The 26,548-nt window shown below is 50.7% G+C and overlaps 1 protein-coding gene across 1 annotated transcript in view; it reads right to left on the bottom strand.

Annotated features, from left to right (window-relative positions):
• The window catches only part of LOC103809147 (exonuclease mut-7 homolog), a gene marked incomplete at its 3' end in the record, with an annotated part of 44,591 nt that overhangs the window by 6,133 nt on the left and 11,910 nt on the right, over positions 1–26,548 (bottom strand). Inside the window, exons 4-10 of the mRNA XM_009081961.1 lie at positions 13,046–13,212; positions 10,045–10,183; positions 9,546–9,759; positions 8,500–8,609; positions 7,219–7,429; positions 5,495–5,661; positions 3,002–3,172 (exon numbers count right to left, since the gene is read on the bottom strand). Coding sequence (XP_009080209.1) covers positions 3,002–3,172; positions 5,495–5,661; positions 7,219–7,429; positions 8,500–8,609; positions 9,546–9,759; positions 10,045–10,183; positions 13,046–13,212 — 1,179 coding nt within the window. The remainder of the gene's footprint in view (positions 1–3,001; positions 3,173–5,494; positions 5,662–7,218; positions 7,430–8,499; positions 8,610–9,545; positions 9,760–10,044; positions 10,184–13,045; positions 13,213–26,548) is intronic.

Raw genomic sequence — 26,548 nt, forward strand, 5'->3', positions numbered from 1 at the left:
AGAAGGATGCTGCACCCCAGAGATGGAATCTTTCCCTGATGGATTTCCTTGGGTTACGGATGCACACAGCCCTTCTCCAGAGAGGCCACACAGCAGGAGCCAGGCCTGGGCCAGTCTGGGCCACTGCCCACAGCCCTGCAGGACCTACCCAGGTGCAGGACTGGAGCAGTTGCTGGGCAAGTATGTGTCAGGGACTTGGGGGTCTTCAGCCTGGGGAAGAGAAGGCTCCAGGGAGACCTCAGAGTCCCTTCCAGGGCCAAATGGGCTCCAGGCAAGCTGCAGAGGGACTCTGGACAAGTGCTTGGAGAGACAGGACAAGGGGGAACAGCTTCCCACTGCCAGAGGGCAGGATGAGATGGGATATTGGGAAGGAATTGTTCCCTGTGAGGGTAGTGGGACACTGGCACACGTTGCCCAGAGAAGCTGTGGCTGCTCCATCCCTGGGAGTGTTCCAGGCCAGGTTGGACAGGGCTTGGAGCAACCTGAGCTAGTGGGAGGTGTCCCTGCCCAGGGCAGGGCGTGGGGGTGAGATTTAACCTCCCTCTCAACCCAACCCAGTCTGGGATTTTGACTGATCCCATTGTCTCTCAATGCACAGGCTGCTGACAGCAGGTAAAGGAGCTCATCCAGCACATCTGGTACAAATTTCACCTCCAGCTGCATACCTGCTGTGCCAAACACGTGTGTGTGTGCTACAGCAGGTGGGAGAGCAATTGATGTGGTAGAAACAGCACCACCAACCCCCTGAGTGATAGGGTTTGGGACAGGACACCTGCACTGCTCTTCTCCAGGAGGCTGGTGCTAAAACACTTCTGTAAGGACAGACTGGGAGCTCTTTGCCTTCCACACAAGGACAGATTTAACCAGACAGGTTTTGGGTATGAATTTATACTACTTTTCCATTTTTAAAGATTTCGGTGTCTGTGCTTATGACAGGTAACCTTAATCAGTCAAGGCCCAGTTAAATGGCACCATTAAACCACAGGTCGCAAGCTGGTGGCATCTCACAGGAGAGAAACAGAATCAGAGAATCACAGAATTGTTATGGCTGGAAAAGCCTTCTAAGATCATTGAGTCCAAGTGTGGACTTGGTCAAAGCCACCACTAAATGTGGATGCCCAGGGGGCTCCAGTGGCTCGTGGTGTCAGAAGTCCTGCTCTCATGGCACACCTGAGAGTGCACATCTGGCACCATAAACTCACCATGACAACTGATGTCCAAGATAAACACTTGGCCAGTAACAGCAGCATAACACAAAGCAGGACACAGCACATGGACTTCATGCCTAGCCTGGGAATGTGGGTTCTCAAACCAGTTCCTGCAACACACACTAGTCTAAACCAAAACCTAAATAAAAACCACAGCTGCTCAAGCACAGCTGAAGAAGTTCTCAGGCTTTTATGCTTGATCCCAAATAATGAGGGTGAAGGACCAGACCTATCTGCCTCCCAATACTTGCAGCCACTTTAACAAGCAAGAGGCATGAGAACGGCGAGGAGCAGATGCCAGGTGGTGCAGGAGCTCTTGGCACCAGGAGATGTGCAGTTTGACTGAGAGAGTGAAAAGACTTTAATGGAGAACAAACACTAACACTTATGTGTTCCTGGTGACACTAGTTTGAGGCTGTGCTGGGACAACACCCAAACTGTCTGTCTTGTAGCCAGTGACCAGGATCCCAACCCTCTCCTGGCCTTTGCAATAACATTTCCAAGCTTTTGGGCGTAGGGTGGTCAACATCCACCTTTGATTAAATCAGGACTTGCAGATATAAAGCAGGGTGGGAGGAGAGTATTTTTATCTCTGATTATCCAAGCCCAGATCAAAGGCTCTGCAATACAGTAACACTCCAAGGGCTTTTGATAGTGAAAGGATGTTTGTCCTGTCACCATAGCGAAAGCAATGTCAAACATCCTGTCCGTGGCACGATAAGGTATCGGGATGAGGAGCGGAGACAGAGCTCTGGAGGGAGGCACTGAGAACTAGTTTGTTTAAAAGACTTGTGCAAGTTTGGCAGGGAGGAGATATTAATTATTTCTGCAGAACTTAGAGCCTGCCCCAGACTGAGGCCAAGCAGACAGCTGAAGAGCAAACATCCTGCGCACCAGGCCAGGTGCTCCATGCACGCTCCGTAGCACACACTGTGTGGGATGGAGGGCTCCAGTTCTGCCATGGCTGAAATGGGTCTGAAATGAAGCAGCATGTGTCTCCTCTGGGATACCGAGGGGCAGAGTTGATGTGGGAGCCCAAATCAATGTTCACTCACCCCATGCATGTTAGAGACTCTTCCTGTCCCAAATATGTCACTGCAAGTTGCAGTGATCACCTTTGAGTCACTTCACAAGGTGGTGGCCAGCCAGGACATCATGGCCATTGACTATGGGCATTTTCCCTTCCACACTGAACAGCCATTTCTGGATTATGGTTCTGCTCGACTGGCCTGGGCACAAGGCAGGCAAATACCTTCCTTGTAAGCCCAAACTAGTGTTCATTAGAAGCCTAAGTGAATTTTGGGTTCTTTTCACTGATTTTTGCCTTGTTGCAAACACACAGCCTCCCCAAAGACACTTAGTCACATCTTTGGGGGTTGGAATGAGCTGATCTTTAAGGTCCCTTCCAACCCAAACCAGTCTGTGATTCTGTGATCTTTACACTCTGCTTATGTTCTTCTCATGACCTGATCTGACCCAGCTGTCAATGACACAAACAGACACTAACACAAGTGAGATCACAGCAGTCTCTGCTCACCTCCTCGCTGCTGGAAATGGACTACCAAGCCCACAGACCACTGCAGGGACCAGCTGCCACCAGCTGCCAGGTGGCACAGCTTCTTGGACTGACCCAGAGAGTCATCACAGGTACAGGAGGAAGCACCCGTGGGGCAGCTCCTGCCACCCACTGCCTGTTTGGCACACATGACACCCAGTGCAGCTCCACAGCAAGCAGCAGCTGACCCCAGGGAGCACAGACAGGTGCTGGGAGCATCCACACGTGTATGACTCACCTCAGCAGCTTTCCTGTGGTCATCCTCGTTGTCCAGCATTCGCACATCCACCCCAAGGCAGCGCAGGTAGCGTCCCAGGCCTTGCAGCATGTTGTCACAGACCACACTGAACTCCCTGGGGGACATGGGAGCAGGGGGATCTGAGGGCTCCACTTTAGGTCCTTGGCATTGCTAGGGAAGGGCAAGAGATCTGTGAGCAGCAGAAGGCTGATTTCCTTACATTTGTGTTTTCCCTCCCTAAAATCACCCACAGCAGCAAACCCAGCTGTCTCCTTCCACCTGCATCACAGTTTCCTCATGCCCTGAAACACCTCTAGATACACCTTCTCATCCTTTCCATGTTGCCCACATCCACCTGGGCATGAGGCAGCACATGATGGGGCTAATGCTGCATTAGCCCTTGTCCAACTGGCCACCTGATCCAGGGACCTGCAGCCTTTCCCTGCAGAAATGCCAACCTGCCCTTCAGTGCTCCACACAGACATTCACCTTCACAAACTCACAAAAACATCTTCAAGGCTGCTGTTCCCCTACTGAATAAGTCTGCAACAAATAAACATGTGCCCAAAGCTCTGATTTGGGAAGGGGATCTGACAGACAGAGGGAGAAACAGGTAGACAAAGCAACCACGTCAGCTCTGTTATCTTTGGAAGGTTAAAAATAGGCAGAGCCTGAATTCTGTTTGGTTTATTTTGCATGTCTGCTGCTGGGAGAGTTCCTGCACTTGGAGGACTTTAGAGTTGGGAGGCTCCCAGAAGTACAATAGCTAAATTCATGAAGAAGGGAAGCTATTAAGGAACTTCCTTGGAAGTTCCAATGAAGGAACAGCTTTTGACTCCAGGAACTTGGATCAGCTGGGATGACTGAAGGACACAGCCAGCACCTATGCAGGGAGCCAGCACTGCAGACTAGCTCTGCAGGAGCTGGCTCAGGGCTGGGAATGCTGTGGCACACATGCAGCTCCACCTGGGCTGAGCATGGGAAGCAGCTCACATCCAGAAGCTCCATCAGTGTGATGCTGCACCTCCCAGGAGCTGGTCCATGCGCTCAGGGCTCTGCAGCACTGGGCAGACTGGACCATCCCCAGCTCCTGCAGGAGCTGTGCTCTGGGACATCAGAGGGCTGTGACAAGGGATCGAGCTGCCCCTCTGAGGCTGAGGCAGTTGGAAGACACCAACCCTGGCTGCTGCTGCTGTGTAAACAGATGTGCAGGAGCAGCAGCTGGCTCTCAGCTAGTGTTTATCCAGTGGCCAGCACTGTCATATGTAGCTTTTTTCTCACGTTTCATGCCAGCAGACAGCAAAAAGCTTACAAAAGAGAACAGAGTCATTAGCCCCACTTCAGATAGTAGACCAGGAAACACTGGGAGAGGCAGCTTGGAGTCCTGAAGGATGCAGAGTCAGGAGAAGTCTTGTTTGGGAGTCCCAGCCCAGGTTTTACAACTGCCTCTCGGTTAATGAATCCGACTGTACAGAACACAAAGATGACCTGTGGGTTCATGAGGTAATTCAAGCCTGAAGTGCTCACTTTTCCCATCTCTGCAGCAGCCACTCAGCTCTGCATTCCCAGGAAGAGTGCTTAGGGAACTACTGAGGAGTTCCATGTTTTACTGCCCACTGAAGACTGAGGGGATGATGTACCTTCACACACACCTGACAAGGAGGGTCCTGACTAGGTAGATACAATCAATAGCATCTCAGCCCAAACAAGGAAGGTGGCATTGACTTCAGGAATTCAACACACATTTGGGGCTCCTCAGAAGGCTACAAAGCTATAGTGAGTCTTAGCAGATAATAAGCCAAACAGAGTTTCTGCTGAGGTTTCCAAAGGTGCATTAGTTCCATTTTAAAACTTTACTACTGAGAGGGCTCAGTCATGTTCGAAGATACTTAAGCAGAGTCACATAGCTCCAAGCTGTGGCCAGTGGAGTCTGAAGGCTCTGTCACAGCACAGGCTGCAGGGGGAGGCCAGTCATGGAGTGTGGAGGTGGGCAGGAAGGCAGGGACAAGCCTTCAGCAGAAAGGTGGTTTTGATGATCATTTGCTTTTAATTTGCAGACTTCTACTCCAGACAGAACAAAGGCTGAATTCCCAATGTGAAACAGAGGTGTGGAAGCTCAGTTGAAAGCAAAAGTAAGGAATTCACAGTTTTGAAACCTCATGGATGCAACACCTTGGTCACAGAATCCAAACCCACTGAGGAAATGGTCCTTCCACACTTTCAACAGCAAGGCTCACTGGGCTCTGCACATAGAGCTGTGCCAACACTGTGCAAAGACAAATGAATCTAAAAGTGCAGGGAAAGCTGAACCCAGGCAGGAGAAAGCACATGGTAGCAGTGAGGGAGGGGTGAGGAGGATGTTTGCTGCAATAGTCCTGAGAACAGGCTGCACACTGACATGCCGTGCATAGCTAATGGTATGACTGAGAGACAGCAGTGTGTGATTTGAAGGGGTCTTGAGCAACAAGCAGCTCTTTGAAGATGTTTACAAACCTGTCCAGAAGGTGATGGTGCTTCTTGTTTATTCAGCTGCTTCTTTGCCTTGAGTTTTTTGCTCTGTTTTTCCACCAAACTCTGCATCAGGTCTGGGCTCAGACCGAAGCTCTCTGGGTCCTTACAGAGCCTCTCGTAGATCTCCAGCAAACAGTAAGCATCTGAGGCTGAAAATAAGAGAACATGAGCCTCAGCTGTGGCATTCAAAAGTAACCCAGAGGCTTTCCTGATGCAAGGAAGAGTTCCCATCTCTGTTAAAGCCACTGCGAACAACCTATGGAGCTTCAACTCACTCATGTCATACCCCATGCTCCATGACTGACTGTGAGCATCATAACTGAACACACAGGGACAAGACAGGAGCTCCAAAACTGATAGGCTCTGCTGTCTCCACTCTAAGACAATGCAAAGTGTAGTGTGGCTGTTCCAACCACCACCCGATAGCTCCAGCCAGGCCCTGTTCCTCACCAGTGTCCCAGGGCAGTGGCCTGCCCTCGGCTTCTGGCCACATCTCTGGATGGGAAGGGAACTTCCCCACTAGATGCAGTATCTCAAAAGGCATTAACTGAGCTGTTTGCAATCACCTGCCCACACGCACTGCCATGTGGCTCTGCTCCCTGCAACGGGAACTGGAGAAGTCTCCAAGCCAGTTTGACAAGTCCTAGTGATTAACTTTTGTGGGAACTGTGTCAGCTTCAAGGATAGTTGAATCTAACAAAGGGCTGGTTTGCTCCAGCAGACTGTCCTTTGATGCCCCAGGAAAAGATTCAACCCAGACTTCTGACTCTGGGGTAATCAGCAATAAACTCCACTGGTCCCTGCACAGCCCTGACTGTGCTGCAGCTTCTGACACCACATCTGCCCATGTCAAACCCAGCTCTAACAAGCCCTTCGGTGTGACAAATGAACACAGCATTTGTTTCCCAAGAAGGCTGTGAAATGAGGCAGAAGGAAGTGGACTTTCTTCCTTTCAGTTACTGAGAGGAGTTTCCACTGAGGTGATGTTTCATCAGACCAAATCTGCAAAGCACAGGAATTCCTTCATAAGGGAAATAATGAATCACTGGACAGTTTAAACTTCAACCATTAGAGCCATGTCCGCAACAGGACAAACAAAACATGTGCTGGCTCCTCTCAACAGGAACTAATCTGCAAAGCCATTTTCTTCCTTTGCTACTTAACGACTTTCCTGGTGACAGAACAGCCAAACACAGCCTGGACAGGATACCTGTAGGGTTGTGCCACAGAACAGGGTCCAGACACCTGTAGGACAGTGCCAGGGAGCAGGGACCAGACATCTGCTGCTCTGCAAGACCAAAGCAGGGACCAGAAATCTGTAGGACTGTGCCTGCTCTGGCAGGGATCAGACATCTGCAGCACTGTGGGACCAGAGAAGAGACCAGAAATCTGTAGCACTGTGCCACAGAGCAGGGACCAGACATCTGCAGCACTGTGGGACCAGAGAAGAGACCAGAAATCTGTAGCACTGTGCCACAGAGCAGGGACCAGACATCTGCAGCACTGTGGGACCAGAGAAGAGACCAGAAATCTGTAGCACTGTGCCACAGAGCAGGGACCAGACATCTGCAGCACTGTGGGACCAGAGAAGAGACCAGACATCTGTAGCACTGTGCCACAGAGCAGGGACCAGACATCTGCAGCACTGTGGGACCAGAGAAGAGACGAGACATCTGTAGCACTATGCCATGGAGCAGGGACCAGACCTGCATAGAGGATCTGCTCCTCCCGGAGAGGTCGTTTCTCCCAGTTTGACAGCTGCTCTGTTTTATCCAGAGGTTTCCCCAGCACATGCTGCACCAGGAGGCTCAGCCCCTTCCCTGGCTGCCTGACCCCACTCTCCTCGTGGCTGTGCTCTGGGGACAGTCCATCGCCCTTCCGGCTGCCCTTCCTCCAGTCACTGCAGCTCCTCTGCAGCTGAGGGAAACAAAAAGATAGGAACCACCTGGTTAGAAAACAGTCTCTACACCACCTCCTGTTCCAGCGGGTGGGGCCAGGCACAACCCTATCACATCCATCTCTTGCCTGGCACATTGAACCCCTTGTCTCAGACAAGGGCTGGGATGGCATTAGGTCTATACAGCGTGGGGTTATTTGTTTAACAAACACACTTGCTGGGGAGAAATCTGCTTCATAGCCAAGGAAGGAAAACAAGGACATTGTTGTACAGCACTGCAGCAGAGCGGCAGGGCCAGGCCTGGGGCTCCTCAGAGGTCTGCACGGTGCTCAGCCATGCTGGGGGCTGCTGGGCACCCACTCAGCAAAAGACCAACAGTGGCAGGTCAGCACCTTTCTCCTCCTAGTCCCAGTGAGAAAAGGCTTTCCTGTGCCACCCAGGGCAGGTTAAACTGAGGCAATAGCTGTTGGCAGGTATGACGGCCCCTGCAGCACTTCCCAGGTGAAGCTATCAGTCCCAAGGATCTGCTTCACCCCAACCCACAGCCTCAAACACTCTGTTCATTTTACCCATGAAAACGGTTGTGCTTAGCATTTCTGCAGCCTGCTGAAAGCTGCTGTGTGCAAACCCAGGGACAGCTGTGCTTCAGCTGACCAGGAATTCCTGTGCTGAACCCCTCAGCAGCTCTCCTCTGAACATGAGAGTTCTGTACAAATCATTAACTCCATCATATCTGCTTCAATCCTGCACAGTCTCAGGAGAGCAGAATTCCTACAAGAATTTACTCTTCCCAAGTTCAAATATAACTTATCCTGGCTGATTGGACCTGGGGCTCCTTTTCCATGGCTTTTCACAGCTTTTATAAAGGCTGTGAAAGGCTGTCAGTATAGCAAGCTTGATAGAAATGACTCTTGTGTCTTTCGTTACAGAATCCCAACACCTTCAACCCACAAGAGGAAATGTCTATTTACTCACAGCCATATCCCTGCCAGTGCAGGATACAAACACACAGTGCTGTGGACTGAGGACAGTCATCTACCAGCACACACAGGAGACACAATTCCCCACATCTCCATGTGTTCATCCTTACTTGTTTGTCCACTGTGAGTAGATCTATCACACCTCGTGCTTGCTTCTCCATGTCTTTCAGAGCAGAACATGTGCCTGCAAGGCTGCTGAGGTCTCCAGACATCCCATAACCTGGAGACAAAACCAGACCAAATCACACAGGTGGGAAAACTCAAGACATGGCTAATGCACTGCAGCTTCTTCTAGTTCAGAGTCAAAATGCTGACAAAATACAGACGAACATTGGTGGGAAGACAGTTCAGACAGGGGACAAAGCTGGCTCCTGCCTCTCCCGTTCCCTGCAAAGAGACACTCCTGCAAATCAAGGGAGAGAAGAAGTGGATGAAAAACGCCAAGTTTAAGATCAACTTACTTAAAATCTGGGAAAGGTAATTATGAATTTTCTCTTAAAATCCAGGTTTAGCAACTCCTGCCAAAGGCCTCCAAAAGCCAGGTATGGTAATTCAGAGAGCTCTGGTGTCCAGCACAGCTGCTCTGGGACAGGGACAGCACATCCACAACTGCCACACTTCCCTAAACCACTGAAGGTTAGGGTTTGGTATGCAATTAGGACCATCCCAAGTTCAAGAGTGCAAGCTAAATCTTGTCTCTGACCTAAACTAGGGAGATATAATGGCTGGAGCTGTGTCAGGGGAGGGTTAGACTGGATATCAGGAGAAGGTTCCTCCCCAGAGGTGTTTGGGCACTGAACAGCTCCCCAGGGCAGTGCTCACAGCCCCAAGGCTGACAGAGCTCCAGGAGTGTTTGGCCAATGCTCTCAGGCACAGGGAGCATTGTTGAGGTGTCCTGTGCAGGGCAGGGGTTGGACTGATGAACCTTGCGGGTCCCTTTCAGCTTGGGATATTCTAGGGTTCTAGGTTTCTATATTTCTATCCTTCCCAGTTACACTGGTTACCTGCTTCCTGGCCTGCAGTGCCTGAACACCCAGGGCTACAAAAGCTGGTCCTGTGGCAAGTGGGTTTAGAGAAGGACAACTCCAAGAGGAATGACAAAACTGCCAAACAGGCTTTGCAAAGCCCCAAGGTGGGGAGAAGAGAAATGTGCTACCTAGCTTAGTGATGGCTGCATCTGAGTAGAGCATCTGGATGAAGTGATGCAGCTTCTCCATCTCCCCCTCTGCCTCAGCTTGCTCAAGGAGCCGTGGCAGGTCCAGCAGGAACACCTGGTCCCTCAGCGCGAGCTGGAGGAGGGCGACGCGGGGCTTCCCCACCATGCCGAAGGAAGGTTTCCACTCCATGTCCACACCAACCACCTGCCCAGCCTGCAACACAGACACCTTCTGCTCTCACACCTCTGCAACAGCTGCAGCTCTTTGTGCAAACTGCTGCAGAGACAGGTGACTTCCACAGTAACTGAGGTACCTCTGCAGGGACCTGTCCTGGCACAATTTCCACATTCCCCAAATCAGACAAGCCTAAAGGAGCAGCTGTTCTTGGCTTGTGGAGGGAGACATGGGGTGGCAGTGGCCACATCCACCCCTGCATACCAACCTGCTCTGGAGTTCCTGCTCCCTGAGCCTGCAGAGTCAGCCCCAGGTGACACTCACCCTCAGCACCTTGTCCCAGCACTGCAGTGTCTCTTCCCATGTCTGCAGGAAGTGAATATTTTCCCGTGGAATAGGAAGCTGGTAATAGTCCTCTTTCTTACTGTCTCTATAATCATCTGCTTCTGTGACCTCTTCTACCCTGCACAGAATCAGATGCAACAGTTTTCAGCCATGCAATGGGAGGAAATCCTAGGTTGAAGGAACAGCAGAAAGTCTTATACCCTTATTTCAGACCGGCTCTCTCTTTCCCCATGTCACTCAGCTCTTTCTCTTTACCCTCTCTGTCCTCGCTTTCCCTGCAATCTCAATCTTTTTCATCTTAGAAACACAGAATCCCAGACTGGTTTGGGTTGGAAGGGACCATAAAGCTCAACTCATTCCACCCCCTGCCCTAGGCAGGGACACCTTCCACTAGACCAGGTTGCTCCAAGCCCTGTCCAACCTGGCCTGGAACACTCCCAGGGATGGAGCAGCCACAGCTGCTCTGGGCAACCTGTGCCAGTGTCTCACCACCCTCAGAGGGGAGAATTCTTTCCCAATATTCCATCTAACCCTGTCCTCTGGCAGTGGGAAGCCATTCCACCTTGTCCTGCCACTCCAGGCACTTGTCCAAAGTCCCTCTCCAGCCTTCCTGTAGGCCATCTCGACTCCTCTCTTTCCATTCCTTTCCCAGAAGTGTCTCTGTACCCCAGAGCTCATTACACACACTGTATCCACTGCAGAGAACACCCACACCAAATCACTTGCTGGAGTGGCTCAAGCCCCAGTGCTTAATGCTCTCTTGCCCATTGTCCTCAATGCTCAGCTCCTGCCCAGGACTCAGGTGACAAAGTTGTGCAGCTGTTTCCACACTCAGAGGTAACACATTGAGTGCTTCTTGCCTCTGAGTTAACATGGGACCCTGCTGGCTCCCAGGGTGACATCCATCAGAGAATCAGCTCCAAGCAGGAGGCTCACACTGCCACACACATGAACTGCCTCAGACAGAGCCTCAGACTGCTCCACACCACATCCCACCCGCTGGGAATGGGGCAATCTACCTCAACAGTTCACAGTGTTGGAAAGGCTTCATGGACCTCTCTGATGCCACCCAGCTTCTCCTCCTCCTCCATCCCCTTCTCTGCAAAATGGCCACACAGGGTGCACACGGACATTTGTCCAAAGTTGCACAGGGCTGAAATGCTAAAAGCTCAGAAATAAATTCTCAAACCCTTCTCTGTTTTGGGGGAGGTCGTGCTGCTCCCTCCATTTGGGTCTCTGATGGCACCACACAGAGAACTCAGTCTCTGTGTATTAATTCCCTGGGAATGCTGGAAGATGCCTGCAGAAATGAGCTAAGTGACTGCCTCCAGCAGGATCTTACACAGCACATTTTCTGTTCAAAATGCAGCAGAGTCTCTCAAGTGCCCCCAGAGCCAAGGGTCAGTGTGTTGCTGTGAAGGCTCAGTCAGCTGAGGCAGCCAGAGAAAAGAAAGTAACCCAAAAGATTCAGCTATTTTGGAGACATCACACATTTCTGGATAGTCTCTTTCCCATAGAGGCCTGAAATGGTTCATTATTTGAGAGAGTATTTACTAACCTTATGTTTGGGAGGCTCTGTGCCCAAGTCTGTGGCAGAGCAGCTCACCCTGCACAAACACTCTTCCTGTGGGTTTGTGTGCATGGGGAAGTCAATATTTGTGTAAAATATTTAATGAAGGTGTGCAGGCTCAGGTCTCCAAGAATATTCTCACCTGCAGAGCTCAGGAGCCCTGTGTGGTGTGACCAGAGGCAGATGATGTCATTTATATGCTGGTGCCACCTTGTTCCCTGCAGTGTGAACTCCCTCTCTGGGGCTTTGTTAGCTCAATAAACAAGGCAGCCAGACTGTTTTATGGGGTTCCACGGCTCTGCTGACTTTATAGCAGCTACTACAGCAGGTACTGGATGAGTAAACTGCAGCACAAAGGGGTTTATTCATCTGTCCCAACTCCTCATGCAGGGCAGAGCACATCCTCACCTGTGCCTTCCCCTCCTCCTGGCACAGCACAGGATTCCCACAGCACTGAGGTGCAGTGATGAGTTTTATCTCTCTAGATGCACAGTCTGTGGCTCAGCCACACTCTTGCAACCACCCCTTTGTGTACTGAGGGCTTAACCCTCATGCAAAAACCTCCTGGCTTCCAACTAGTGGCTGGTGTGGCTTCGGGAGGGAGGAGGAGGAGGGCAGCTCCAGCAGTGCATCAGAGCCAGGCAGACCCATGGCCTAGACAGACAAGAGTATCCTGTGCTCCAAAAAAACCCATGAACCCTCTGGAGTCACCATCCCTGGAGGTGTTTAAGAGATATCTGGATCTGGCACTGGAGGAGATGGTTTAGGGGTTACAGCAGTGGCAGGTTAAGGGTTGGACTTGATGATCTTAGCAGTCTCCTCCAACCCTTATGAGTCTGGTTCTGTGAGAAGTGGGAGAGTGTTTCAGGAGTGGTTTACACCTGTGTGGTATTTCCTGAGGTGACAATGGGGCTTGGCCAAGAGCCAGTGCAGATCTGCACCAGGAGAAAGTGCAGATCCACAAAGCCATGATCCATGAACACAAAATGTACAAGGTCATCTGTGAGACCTTCCCATCAGCATTAAAACACTCCTGCCCCAGCCTGGAGCTGCATGGGCTGTTGTGTTCCAAGGGCAGGACCAGCACTGAGCCTCACTGAGCCTCATGCAGTTGTCCTCAGCCACTGATCAAGTCTGTCCAGGTCTCTCTGTAGAGCTTCACGTCAGAACCCTCTGCAGCATGAAGCAATCTCCTGCAGCTTCTGTGTACTCAGGGTGAGTTTAAAATGCTCCTTTCATAGACAGTTCCAGACTTATGACAAGCAAATGCAGATGTACAGGACCACAATGGAATCTGAGCACACGAAGGAAGTGTTTGTGAAACTACCTCCCACAGAAAGCTTCATGGCAGATGATTTTAAGCAAATATATACTCTTTTAATTAAAAAAGGCATCAAACAAGGTATTTACCTCTCCTGGATGTGTAGGTTTTGGAGCTCCTGATACATGTCCTGAGGCAGCATGTCCATGGGCACTCCGTAGTGCTGAGCCCACTGCGCCGCTGTGCTCACGGAGCAGTAACGGAGCAGCAGCTGCACCAGGTGTCCCTGGAGGCATTGGTTCTGCCCAACTGTGCTCTGAAAGAGGAACCAGAGAGAAGGGAGACTGTCAGGGCAATTTCCAGCATGGGTGTTTCTCCCCCTCTCAGGAGCAAGCATCCTCCAGGGGCCAGGGCAGGAAGGAGCAGGAGCAGGCCACAGCAGGGAGTGGTTTTCCAGTGAGTGCTGCACTTTTGCCAGGAGATGAAGAGCACACATTTGAGCTTGGAGCCCAACAGGGTACTCATGCCCCTTGATTGTGTGTCCAGGGGATGTCACATTGCAGGTGCAGCACACAGAAACAAGATTACACCACCACCCAGGAGCAAGTCCAGGGGCCAGGGCAGGAAGGAGCAGGAGCAGGCCACAGCAGGGAGTGGTTTTCCAGTGAGTGCTGCACTTTTGCCAGGCCAGGGGGCAGGAAGGAGCAGGAGCAGGCCACAGCAGGGAGTGGTTTTCCAGTGAGTGCTGCACTTTTGCCAGGAGATGAAGAGCACACATTTGAGCTTGGAGCCCAACAGGGTACTCATGCCCCTTGATTGTGTGTCCAGGGGATGTCACATTGCAGGTGCAGCACACAGAAACAAGATTACACCACCACCACTGAGCCTGACTGATGACCTATGTGTTATAGCAGGCCACAGCAGGGAGTGGTTTTCCAGTGAGTGCTGCACTTTTGCCAGGAGATGAAGAGCACACATTTGAGCTTGGAGCCCAACAGGGTACTCATGCCCCTTGATTGTGTGTCCAGGGGATGTCACATTGCAGGTGCAGCACACAGAAACAAGATTACACCACCACCACTGAGCCTGACTGATGACCTATGTGTTATTTGCTCAGATACCAATTACATTAAGCAAAATAAGAACCAGTGACTGACCAGACAGCAAAGGTCTCTGGAATTAGGCAGGTAATTATGGAGGGGTATGAGTCTGGATTGTTTCAATCCCATTTTGTGTCTGTATAGAGACCTGAAGAGAGGCTGTGACTTGATGGTATGTGAGAGACAATAGAATTATAGAATCATAGGATGGTTTGGGTTGGAAGGACCTTAAAGCTCCTCTAGTCCACCCCCCCTGCCATGGGCAGGGACCCCTTCCACTAGCTCAGGTTGCTCCAAGCCCCATCCAACCTGGCCTGGAACACTCCCAGGGATGGAGCAGCCACAGCTTCTCTGGGCAACCTGTGCCAGTGCCTCAGCACCCTCACAGGGAAGAATTCCTCCCCAATACCCCACCTAGCCCTGCCCTCTGTCAGAAGGAAGCCATTCGCCCTTATCCTGTCCCTCTAGGCCCCTTGGATCCTCTTTAGGCACTGGAAGGGGCTCTAAGCTCTCCCTGGAGCCTTCTCTTCTCCAGGCTGAACACTCCCAGCTCTCCCAGCCTGGTTCCATGGCAGAGGTGCTCCAGCCCTTGAGGCATCTTCATAGGATGGCTTATTCTCTCTCCAAGGAAGGAGAGAGTGTAAGGTCTCCTCTGTTCTTGGAAGTACTTGAACAGATAATTAGGATTGCCAGACACCCACAGCTACAGCCCCCCTAACCTCCTGCTGTGAAAAAGAGGGACCAGGACCCTCCTTCAGCACCAGGCACAGCCCACTGTGCTGACAGACACCCTGTGCACCCAGCACGGGCCCAGCAGCACCATGGATGACACCTTGCATCAGAAATAGGTCATATGAAATGTGCTGTGAAAGTCCTACTTCATCCCCACTGATCACGGGAGGAACCTGGAGCAGTCACTCCAGCTGGGAAGAACCAGGGTTGGGAGAAGGAATTCCTTCCTTTGTGTCTGTTCAAGGCTCTCTGTGGAGGTGACAACTGGCTCATTGCTACAGCCACAGAGACAAACACTTGCTCTCAGGTGTCACCGTGTTACACCTGCAAACAGGGAGGGCAGCTTAAGATATTCCCTGCTCCCATCTGTTCCCTGGAGGAAGCCAACACGTGCATTGGCACTCTGCAGAGCCTAGGGGCACCAGCACAAGCTCACACTGCCTGTGGTTTGAGCCCAAATCCCAGCTGTAAGCCAGCATGGCTGGAGCATGGCACACTGCCCACCTGGCACGGGGCAGCAGCCACTGGCGAGGGGCAGGGCAGAGAGACCTGGTGACAGTCCCCGTGGGGATAGCTGGAGGCACCACAGCTCTGCTGCCTTGTCCACTCCCTTGGCAGGTGCAGTTGTAAGAGGAAATACAAACATAGTGATACCAACAGTCACACCAGCTCCACGGTGAACATAGCGATACCAACAGTCACACCAGCTCCACGGGGGTGGGAGCACCCCTCTCCTGCTCCCCAGCCAGCCCACATGTGTCTGCAAATATCCCAGAGCCACTGCAGCCACATCAGCAACTCACTCCTTGATTTCCTCATGGATCTGCCTTGGACGTTCATATTGTCACGAAAACTGCTAAAACAAGCTGAAACTCTGCGTGGTGGCTCAGGACCTGTAGCTCTAAGGCTAGATACCCGCTGGCACTGCCAAAAAGTGCTTTTGCTGGAGTGAAATGCTCAGATCTGCATGGAAAGTCCATTCCCGCCCTGCACACACCACTGCCTTCTCCCCTTCACAGCCCACCAGCAGTGCTCAAGGGTCTGAGCCTGCTCCCAGGGTCTGAGCTGGATCCCAGGGTCTGAGCCTGCTCCCAGGGACTGCATCACCTTGCTCACTCTCCCTGGCATGTAGGAACACCTCCCAGCTGGGTGAGAAGCTGGGGCCATGGGGCCTCATTCCTCACATTCCTTTAGTAACTAAAAGGTGAGAAGTTGTCTTCAAAGCAGACACAGAGATCAGGAAACAAATCTGTTGATGGCCCCAAGGTAAAAGGGGGGGGGGAAAGCAAGCCAAGAAGAAAACAAGAATGACACCCCCACAGAGGTGCAGGAGGGGCCAGAGGCTCAGGAGAACAGCTCGGAGGGATCCTGCACCCTGCTCATGGAATCCAGCCTGCTTCCAAAACCTGCTGCCTCAGCACCATGTTTGCACTCCTGCGACTCTGCCAAATGCCAAACCACAGTCCTACTCCTGGAGATGAGGAGGAATAGTTTTGCTGCTGTTCCCAAGGGGCTGGGGCAGAGCAGGAGCCAGGGGCAGTGGGATGGGGCCAGCAGCTCAGCACAGCTCAGGTGCAGCAGAGAAGGAGAGGGAAGGGGCAGGGCAGGAAAGGACAGGACAAGCTTTCCTGCTCATGCTTCTTGCCCTCTACATTTCCTCCTGAATTCTTCCCCTGGCCATGCCAGTCCTGACCTTTGTGCCTCTCTGCCATCTCTGCTTCCTGCGACTGACCTAAGCCAAGCCCTGCACACATGGAGAGGGGCTGAGTGACCCTCCTGCTGTGTCTGCCAAGCCACTTTCCAGAGTTCTTCCCAAAAAGAACATATTTCCTTATTAACATCATGGAGCTATTCCCTCTTCTTGCTTCCCCTGTGTCCATCCTATTATCTTCCTGCCTTTTTCCTAAAGCACAAGCTCCTTGGGGTTGGAGCTCTCTTCAGTTCACCCTGAGTCAATCCTCAATAAATCTCGCCATGGCAGTTTTATTTCTGGCAGTAATGAGGTGCAGATTTTTTTTTGTATTATTTTAATGATAACAGATTTCTTCTTTCAACCACAAAAAACAACTCTGGGAAGAAGGTTAATCTCTCCAGAGATATCCCATCTTGCATTCTGAAACAGAAAAAAGCTTTGTTTGTCTTTTCTCTGAAAAAAACCCCTAACGTTGCTCTAAAGGGGAAAGGCTTCCACCACAACAGCTCTGTGAGAGGCAAGAATGTGGAAACTTTGGCCCCAGAAGATGTGGGCACAGATGCAGGGAGCAATGTTTCAACAGGGATGACATTTCATGTGCTCTGCTGTCAGTAAAGGAACACTCCTGAGGAGGAAACTGGCACAGCTCTGATCAGCATCAGCGACACCTCCGAGCAGGAAAAGACTCTCTAGAGCATGAGGCTTGTTTACATCCCTCTCGGAATTCTAGACATATCATACATTCTTTAACCCCTAGGTGCACACAGAACCCCTGACACCACACCAACCCATGATTAAAGCTTTGCAAAGCCACGGCTGCAGATTACCTACCCGTAAATCCTGTTCTCCCCACCAAGGCCTCCCAAAGCTCACAACAACCCGAGCAGGGCAGGCTCAGGAATGTCCTGACCTTAACTCATCAGCAGTTTCTTCACTGGTACCAATAATTTTGAAAACAAATATCCAATATATCCTGTGGAAGTCACCCTAGCCAACCCCAGATTACTTTTATCCGCATGTGTTAAGCTGCATTTCAGTTGGATCCAATTCTCCCCTTTCCTTCAACATCTCTTCCCAGAGAGGGATGTTATTCACACTACTGACACTGGTTATTTGCAGAGTCAGATTTTCGTTTAACTTTTGAATGTCTTGGCCAATTTCCTCTGTTTTCAAGTGCCTCCAGAATCAACAAAAAACCCCTCCTGCTAGTGTAGAGAAAATGTCAAGGAGAGTATTTCAGAGTCAGCAACTTTAAAAGGGGATAAAGAAACCTGGACTTAGAAAGGACAAAGCCACTGTATGCAGTGGAGGGCACTGACTGCACTGCTGAATTCCCTGCAGTGCAGCAGGTACTGCACAGTGACCTGTGCTTAAAGACTCCCTGAAGATCCCACTCCGGTGCTGCCACTGCTACTTCATTGTATTTGTGCCTGAGGTTTCTGGTTTGAAGTTATCATCACTTGTACTGCATGGGGAGATGCTGCAGTGTCACACTTAGATATCACTGAAGGGAACTCCTTGAGGCGTAAGACTGGAGCTGGGACCCTCAGCACCAGCTCAGACCAGAGCCACAGCCTGTGCCCTGAGAGGAGGGGGATCCAGGCTTCTGGAGATCCTACGTAGATCATAGAATCACAGACTGGTTTAGGTGGGAAGGGACCTTAAAGCTCATCCCATTCCACCCCCTGCCATGGGCAGGGACACCTCCCACTAGCCCAGGTTGCTCCAAGCCCCATCCAACCTGGCCTGGAACACTCCCAGGGATGGAGCAGCCACAGCTGCTCTGGGCAACCTGTGCCAGTGTCTCAGCACCCTCACAGGGAAGAATTCTTTCCCAATATCCCATCTCACCCTGCCCTCTGGCAGTGGGAAGCCATTCCCCCTTGTCCTATCTGCTCATGTAAAGTCCCTCTCCCTCTTTCCTACAAGTCCCCTTTAAGTACTGAGAGAGCACAATAAGGTTTCCCCAGAACCTTCTCTTCCCCAGGCTGAACACCCCCAGCTCTCCCCGCCTGGCCCCATGGCAGAGGTGCTCCAGCCCTTGGAACATCTCTGTGGCCTCCTCTGGACTCACTCCAACAAGTCCACATAATTCCTGTGCTGAGAACCCCAGAGCTGGACATGTGCTACAGGTGGGTCTCACAATGACAAATCAGAGAGGGGAAATCTCCTGCCTTGGATACAAGGTGCCAATTTTAAACTCACTCCCTTCTGACCAGGGTTTCCTGTGCAAGCAGCAGACAGTGCCCACAGCAGAGCCTGAGAACACCCAGCTTCCCCACTACCCGAGCTGCTCTCTCTCTCTCTCCCAGGCACTGGCTACTCAGCTGCAGTAATTTATGAAGTGAAGAAGGAGCAAACAGGCTGCATTCACATGCCAGAAGCCTGGCTTTCAGATAGCCATCAGTGCGTCCCCGGCAGAGCCACACTCCAGCCTGCTGGAGCCAGTACCACATCAATGCCGGGGAAGTGGGCTTTCTTCTCCCTTTCAACAAAGCTCTGGCACTCCGGCTCCCTCGGGCATGTTCACACCACCTAGTTCCAGCTCTGTGAATCAGGAGACTCAGCTTCCCAGTCGCCCGATGCAATCGCCTCTTCCAAAAGGCAATTCAGAGCAGTCTAACTTAGGATATCACTGGAAGGGATCAAGACAAAGGCAGCTCTTAAAGGCAACTTGCAGATGTATTTGGGCTCCTCACAGGGAGCTTATTGTTCCAGGGCAACCTGGAGGAAGCTGCTGGCTTGTGGTGAGGAGCTGGGACAGGATACAACTTCTTCACTTTTCTCTCTGCAGCCACACAATCTTACCAAGGCAATGCGTCCTTCAAAAGTCCAGACACTATGGCCAAAAGGCAGACAGAAGAATCAAACCACAACAGTTGTCTGATCAAGCTCACCCTCTGACAACACAGCCAGCTGTGGTTCTGCTGCAGATTGGGGGATTCCTCCTCACCACTCTGCCCTTGTGAGCTCACAGCTGGACACCATGCCCAGCTTTGGCATCCTAGTGTAAGGGATGCTGACAACAGAAGAATTCAGCAACTAGCCACTGAGGGTGGTGAAGCATTGGCACAGGTTGCCCAGAGAAGCTGTGGCTGCCCCATCTCTGGAAACATTCAAAGCCAGGTTGGACATGGCTCTGAGCAATCTGGTCCAATGGAAGGTGTCCCTGCCCATAGCAGGGGGTTGGACTAGATGGGCTTTAGACATTCCATCCAACTCAAATCATTCTGTGATTCCCAACTGTCAGTGGGTTGAAGCACATGGTGTAAACAGATGCTGAAGGAGAAGGGCTTGTTCAGTGCAGGGAAGGCTCAGCTGGGAGATGTGGGGGAATATAACTGCCTCTTCAGTTTTATCATGGGGATCATAGAGAAGATGGAGTCAGATCCTGACAGAAATTCCAGCCAGGCCTAAAAGTAAGAAAAAAGCTGACAGTGAGAGTGGCTAAAGTAGGCTCAGGCATGGTGGAACTAGGCAGGGGCCAGGATCACCTTGTCCAACTAAGCTGGCCCTGCTCTGAGCAGGAGGGCAGAGAAGAGCTCCCAGAGAAGAGCTAATTTCGAACTGAAATGAGGCTGTGATTGTGTGATTAGCAGAGATGAGCATTCCCCAGCACTGATACTCAGCTCCACATAGGCTTCCTGCAGCAACTGCTGCTTTCAAGTCCCAAGCAGCTCCCGGGCAAAGAACACCCAAGATCTCATTTCCCCAGAACACAGGATGGTCCTGATCATGCTCAACAATACTACACAGAGATCCAAACATTTCCTGCACTGGGATTCCTTCCAAATTTCTGTCAGGCAGCCCCTGAGGCAAGTAACTCACCTTCAGCACATGAAGTCATCATGTCTACAAAATCTGCTCCTGCAGCCACAGATGTGAGCAGGTACAGAGCAGCGGGAAAGAACCAATGTTGCTTTCAAAGGCAGATCTGAACAGAAAGTATTTTCAAAACACACTGAGCAAGGGGTTGAGACATTTCCTTCAGCAGTGTTGGACATCCTTCTACGCCTTCACCCAGCTCACAGAGTCACAGAACAGAGAAACCATCGGCTGGCAGTGGCTCCATGGCACAGTGCACGGACACTTCCCTCTGCAGAGATGAAAGGCTCCATACAGGATGCATCACCAAAAGTGAACCCGACATGGTCATTCCCAGATTTCACTTCAGTAGTTGACCAGAATGTGGATATCAGTGTTTCTTGGCTGGAGAAAGCACAAGTCCAGACAGAAACGGAGGTTCAAAGAATTACAGAATCATGGAATATCCTGTGCAGGTAGAGACCCAGGAGGATCATCAGTCTAACCCCTGCCCTACACAGAACACCCCAACAATGCACCCTGTGCCTGAGAGCACTGGCCAAACACTCCTGGAGCTCTGTCAGCCTTGGGGCTGTGCCCACTGCCCTGGGGAGCTGTTCAGTGCCCAAACACCTCTGGGGGAAGAGCCTTGTCCTGATATCCGACCTAAACCTCCCCAACAGATATCTAAGAGGTTTAAGAGTGAAGGTGCAATACTTTACAACAGGATTACTCCTATGTACCCACAGGATCTTCAGGTATACAATCCCCCAGACACCTCAGGACATGGAAGGATTTGGTAAAGAAGGCACCAAAGTGCATCTGTAAGATGTCAAAGCTCAGCTGACCCTGGATCCCACTCCCCACCAGCACACAAACACAGCCCAAAAATGCTGTCCTGAAAAATCAGCTTTTACTGCCTAGTTTGCCACTACTGCTGTGCCCACAGAATGGCACTAGGGAAGGGATCCTGTCCCTCTGCTCCTGGCACTGCAGACCTCAGACAGATCCACAGGAGAGAAAGCAGCCTGAGGTGTGCTTTGCCCAGCCAGCCAGTGCCCCTTGTCTTTGGAGGCACAGATCAGCTCATGGTCTTGTTCAGCAGTGTCCGTATAGCCGGACCCTTTGGGGACTTTCCCAGGGGGAAGATCAGAACTTTGTATTTAAACTCAAAATTAACTTGTTTTCCTCAGCTACGTCCCACACCTCCAGGCATGCTGATACACAAAATCACAGTGCACCCACCTGCAGTGCCTGTTCTCCCCTCCACTGCCTGCTCAGGGAACAGCACAGGCAGAGCTCTGCAATGAGCTGCAGCATCAGGTTAACCTCCTTTGTTTGGAGAGAGAAATAACTGTATGCCATCCACAAAACCCCAAAACACAATTCCTTAACTAAGACTAAGGTAACCTTACCCTTCTTGCTTTTTCAGATATAGCTTCCTTTTCCTTCCCTTCAGTGTGAAGTCCTGAGGGTCTGTGCTCCCCCCCAAAATCCCCTTCTCATACTACCACAGAGGCACCTTCTGAATTCCAACCCAGCCCTGGCCCCAGAGCTGAGGAATATTGTTCATCCCAGGGCTCAGCAGAGGACCAAGGACTTGGTCTGAATACATAAGCCCCAGAGTTTTGACATGCTTCCAGATTTCTCACACCTCTCAGTCCCACGATGGCAGGCTGCAGATATTTTCTGGGAGCATTCCAGCACTTGGCAAGGCTGAGGATGAATGAGGATGGGGAAATTGGCCAAACTCTTTCAGAGCAGAGAGTAGCGTGTTACTTATCACAGTAGATGCTTTGTCTAAGTCCAGTGACACAGAGCATTGAAGACAAACTGGCAACCCTTATCTTCCCAGTGTGTTCTGAAGTAGCATTTATCTTCTGTCCTTTTGTCATCGTGTCACATACACACGAACTAAATGTCACTGAGGCCAGTGGCAAATCCTGCTCTCCAGTTTAAGGAAGGGAAGGCTCCCATCATATACTGCACCCTGGGTGACCTGCACTGCTGCTGGGCTTCACTCAGCCTGGCCCTCATGTGACCCAACATCAGTGCTCTGATCTCCCAAGCCTCAGGAGGTTTATACAATCACTGAGCACTTCCATAAATGTCCTACAAGTCACCATCACAGAGCTCTGATCCAGTCTGCATCCAGAAGCATGGAAGCCCACACGGCTGGACTTGAGGACCTTAGAAGTCTCCTCCAACTTTGATGATTTTATGATGAAAACTCTCTGCTAAGCTCTGAGGCTGCCTGAAGGATGAGTATCCAACCTGAGCATTTCAAAACCCAACTTTGCAGAAGTGTGTGACAGCCACTCATCTGTCTGCAGGAACTCCACACAGTGAGGGACCACAGCGATGGTCACACACAGCCTGAGCCCAGTGTGGGACCAGGCACAGAGCACTGCAGGGCTCCAGAAGTGTGAATGAAACTGCTGCCACCGTGTTCCCACTGCTGCTGGGAACTGACCTCACAGGATTACACCTCATCAGACTGTGGAAGATGAAGCCACTCTAACACCTTCCCAGTCAGTTTGGATAGCCCTAATAGTAACCCTAACAAGCTAGACCAGTATGCAATTAACCCAACCAATCACTCCATCAAGTATTCCCATACCCAGTCACATACAGAATGAGAATCCATTAGCTCCATCTTCATTTCCAAACACACATGGAATTCCAGTGCACTTACAGCCCAGTGGGATTTACTGTCAGGTCCAGCCTGTGTCTGCTTCATGGACTTTACAGGGGGAAACATTTGCAGATGGGAGAAGAGCATCAGAAACATTCTTCTTGCTCTCCCTCAACTCCATTCTCCCTGCTCAGGTCAAATTGCAAGTCAGGAGGCTGAGCAACAAAGCAGGCATCTCCTGCTACTTGGTCCTGGCTGTGGATTATGTTAACAGCTTTCTATGGGGGTCTTCCTGGACCACGGGGTTGGAACTATATAATCTTTAAGGTTCCTTCCAACCCATCCCATTCCATGATTCTGGAATCACGACTGTGTGAACACTAACTCCTGATGCAGAGCAATTCCCCTCAGATCTGCACTTTTCCTGTGGCAATAGCTGCATGAAAGACTGCCCATCAAAGAGCTCCAGGTTCTCACCCCTATCACTGCCCTAATTATAGCCCTGTAAGGTTTGAGGTGGAATGAACTTCAAACCTTCTGTGTTTGTGGGCGAAGAACAGAGGCAACAAGCTAATTTCCTTGTGTTCTTTTTAACCCAGCCCTGAGCTTCACTGACATCAGCCTTCTTAGATCTCTTCTCTGCCTCATTTCTAGCAGGTTTGGGAGAGCTCATGCCCTGCCTGTGAAAGCCCTTCTCCAGGCCAGGATGAAACCACACGGGGTGCTCCTCAGGGACTCCATCACTCCTCATCCTCAGCCTTGCTGTGCCCTATACTCACACCCAGAGCTATCCCTGGCTCTGCTCATGGATCTGCTGCAGCACCACCTCGGAATGGTGCAGAACTCAGGCTCAGGGTCTTTTCTCTCTAAGAACATGCTAACGTGGCATCCCCAGCAGAGGACACGTCTATTAAAAAAAGTCTTCACAGTAAATAAGCAAATATCCTGAGGATGGAAGTATTTGCACAGGAGCACAGATTCTTCCCATCATTAGCCTATGGAAAAAGAGATGCCCACAGGACAAACATGGGTTACCACTGATTTCTGTTGTGCCATGCCCAAACCTCCCTGGCTCAGAGCCAAAGCAATAATCAGTGTCTGCCCAGGATCTTTCCCAAAAGCAAAGCTTGGCAGGAGATTTTCCTCTCCTTTAATCTCTTTTGGTACACTTCAGCTCCTGGTGGTTTTTGTTCTGAAGGAGATATGCTTGAGAGGGTTGACTGAATGAACTCTGAAATTCACACCCTGGCAAATTGGACTGATTTCCTAAATCCATAATTACAACATTCCTCAGAGATATGCATTCTTACAGGGCGAACAAGGGAAGATTAGTTTCCTGTTTCTTCCCATTTACATGACTTCTCTGTCAAGAGGAACTTTTTTTTTTTGTTTCTAAATAATCCTCTGTTTATGTGGTTCTCTTCTTGGCAAGGGAAATGGGGAACTAATCTTGCCTAAAAGTATAACACAGCCAAACTATCAATTGCCAACAGGCTGATTATCTGTGTGCAAGGCAGCTGATCTGCACAGGCTTTTGCATCCACGGGCTGTCAGTGGAGCACTCAGACAGGGAGTGATCGATTACAGAGGGTTTAAATGATCTGGGGTGAATACTGAGGGACTGGATAGCTTTACTGCTGGCTGGGTAAGAAGGGCAGAGAGGGTCTGTACATATGTGTGAATACACACAAGGTTTATACTTCAGGAGCACTGGGCAAACGTGGCCCCAGACCTGCACAGCCCTGAGCTCACAGCAAGAGCATCGCATGGGCTCATGCCATGGAGCTGCAGGTGAGAGCTGTCTCCCCCTTGCACACAGAGTGAGTGCACAGCCCTGTTTGGGTTTTTCTTTAACTTAGTGAATCCATCCTTTCCTTCTGTGCTACCCCAGGGAGCAGCAAGCTCCATGTCTCATCCTCCCCTTTGCCTATCCCTATTTCTGCAGCAGAGGCAAATATATCAGTGCTCTGGACTGGGTTCCCTTTGGCCTGGAGCAAAAGGAACAGGATTTGCCTGTTTGAAGTGAGTCTGCCCCCAGTTTTACTCCATGGAATACAAAGAGGAGCTGGGGGTGTTCAGCCTGGAGAAGAGAAGGGTACAGGGAGACCTTAATTGCAGCCTTTCAAGACTTGAAGGAGCCTTATAGAAAAGATGGAGAGTAACTCCTACACAGGCAGATAGTGACAGGACACAGGGAACAGCTTCCCACTGCCAGAGGGCAGGGATAGGTGGGATACTGGGAAGGAATTCTTCCCTGTGAAGGTGCTGAGGCACTGGCACAGCTTACTCAGAGCAGCTGTGGCTGCGCCATCCCTGGGAGTGTTCCAGGCCAGGTTGGATGGGGCTTGGAGCAACCTGGGCTAGTGGAAGGTGTCCTTGCCCATGGCAGGGGGTGGAACAAGATAAGCTTCAAAAGTCCTTCCAACCCAAACCAGCCTCGGATTCTGACTCTAACCCTGTAACTGCTACAGTTTGGAGTCAGTCACAGGTATCCTGGATACTACTCTACTCACTCCTGATGTACCCTGGTATGTTCCACACATGCCTATAGGGTTTTGGATGACTGTCCTTCCTGCATATTTTCCTGCTCCTATGATGCTTCTTCCCTCTGGTAGAACTAAACTCACCCCAGCACAGCCCAGTGGAGTTGAACAGCTTACTGATGCTCTTAACTCTTTAATCTATACTGACCTCTCAACCTACAGCCATAAGCCAATTAGCTCTTTTTGATACCATACCAAATCTCTTTCTGATGAAGCTGTGTTTGGGATGAATGCCTGTCAGTGACAGCAATGGAATTACAGTGCTGAGCAGCACTCTGGCCCTGGCTGCTGCCAGGGGCTAAGGTCACAATGAATCTCTAACATACCAAAACGCTTTAAAGGAGACTTTTTTCCCCCAGTGTGTTCTCTCCAGTTTCCTCTCCTCACTCTCCAGTACTGAATATGTCTGCACATAGAGGCTATTCAACCATCGGTTTTTAAACTGAGCTCCTGAGCTTTCCAAGGAATCCCTCACCAATCCCTCACTGAAGCAGAATCACAGACACTCAGCTCCCATCAATCCCCAGAGCTTGGCCCTCTGGAGCCACACTTCAGTAACTGGGAGCTGATTTATCACTGAACAAACACATCTTGCATCACTCCAGAGACATTTTTGGCTGACATAAAATTGTTTTAGACATTTTTGACAGTTTGGCAGATCAGACAGCAAACCATGGTAGTTTGGCTTTGCTTTTCTGTACCTACTGTAAAATCCCACTAGAATTCATAAGTATCTTTGTACTTAACCAGAATTTATTTACCTAGCAATTACTGGATTTGTTATAAATAAAAACATCACACACCAGCAGTCCAGAACCTACAGAAAATAACCCTGTCTAAGCCATGCAGGAGGCACCTGGTGGTATTTACATTTAACTATGTAAGCTCTCCTTTGATAGACACTTCTTTAGCCAGGAAGGCATGGAACACACATCGCATGTTTCTTTTCCCATGTGTTTCTCCCATGGCAGGTGTGAGTTTGTTCTTTGAAAAGTTTCCATTTCTTTTAGCCCAACAGTACTAATTTATCATACTATCATAATATGTTAAGGTCATAAGGCATTGGAATGGACCTTAGAGATCACCCAGCCCCAACCCCTGCCCTGGGCAGGGACACCTCCCACCAGAGCAGGTTGCTCAAGGCT

The sequence above is a fragment of the Acanthisitta chloris genome, unplaced genomic scaffold (genome assembly GCF_000695815.1).
Source record: "Acanthisitta chloris isolate BGI_N310 unplaced genomic scaffold, ASM69581v1 scaffold7169, whole genome shotgun sequence".
NCBI lineage: Eukaryota > Metazoa > Chordata > Aves > Passeriformes > Acanthisittidae > Acanthisitta > Acanthisitta chloris.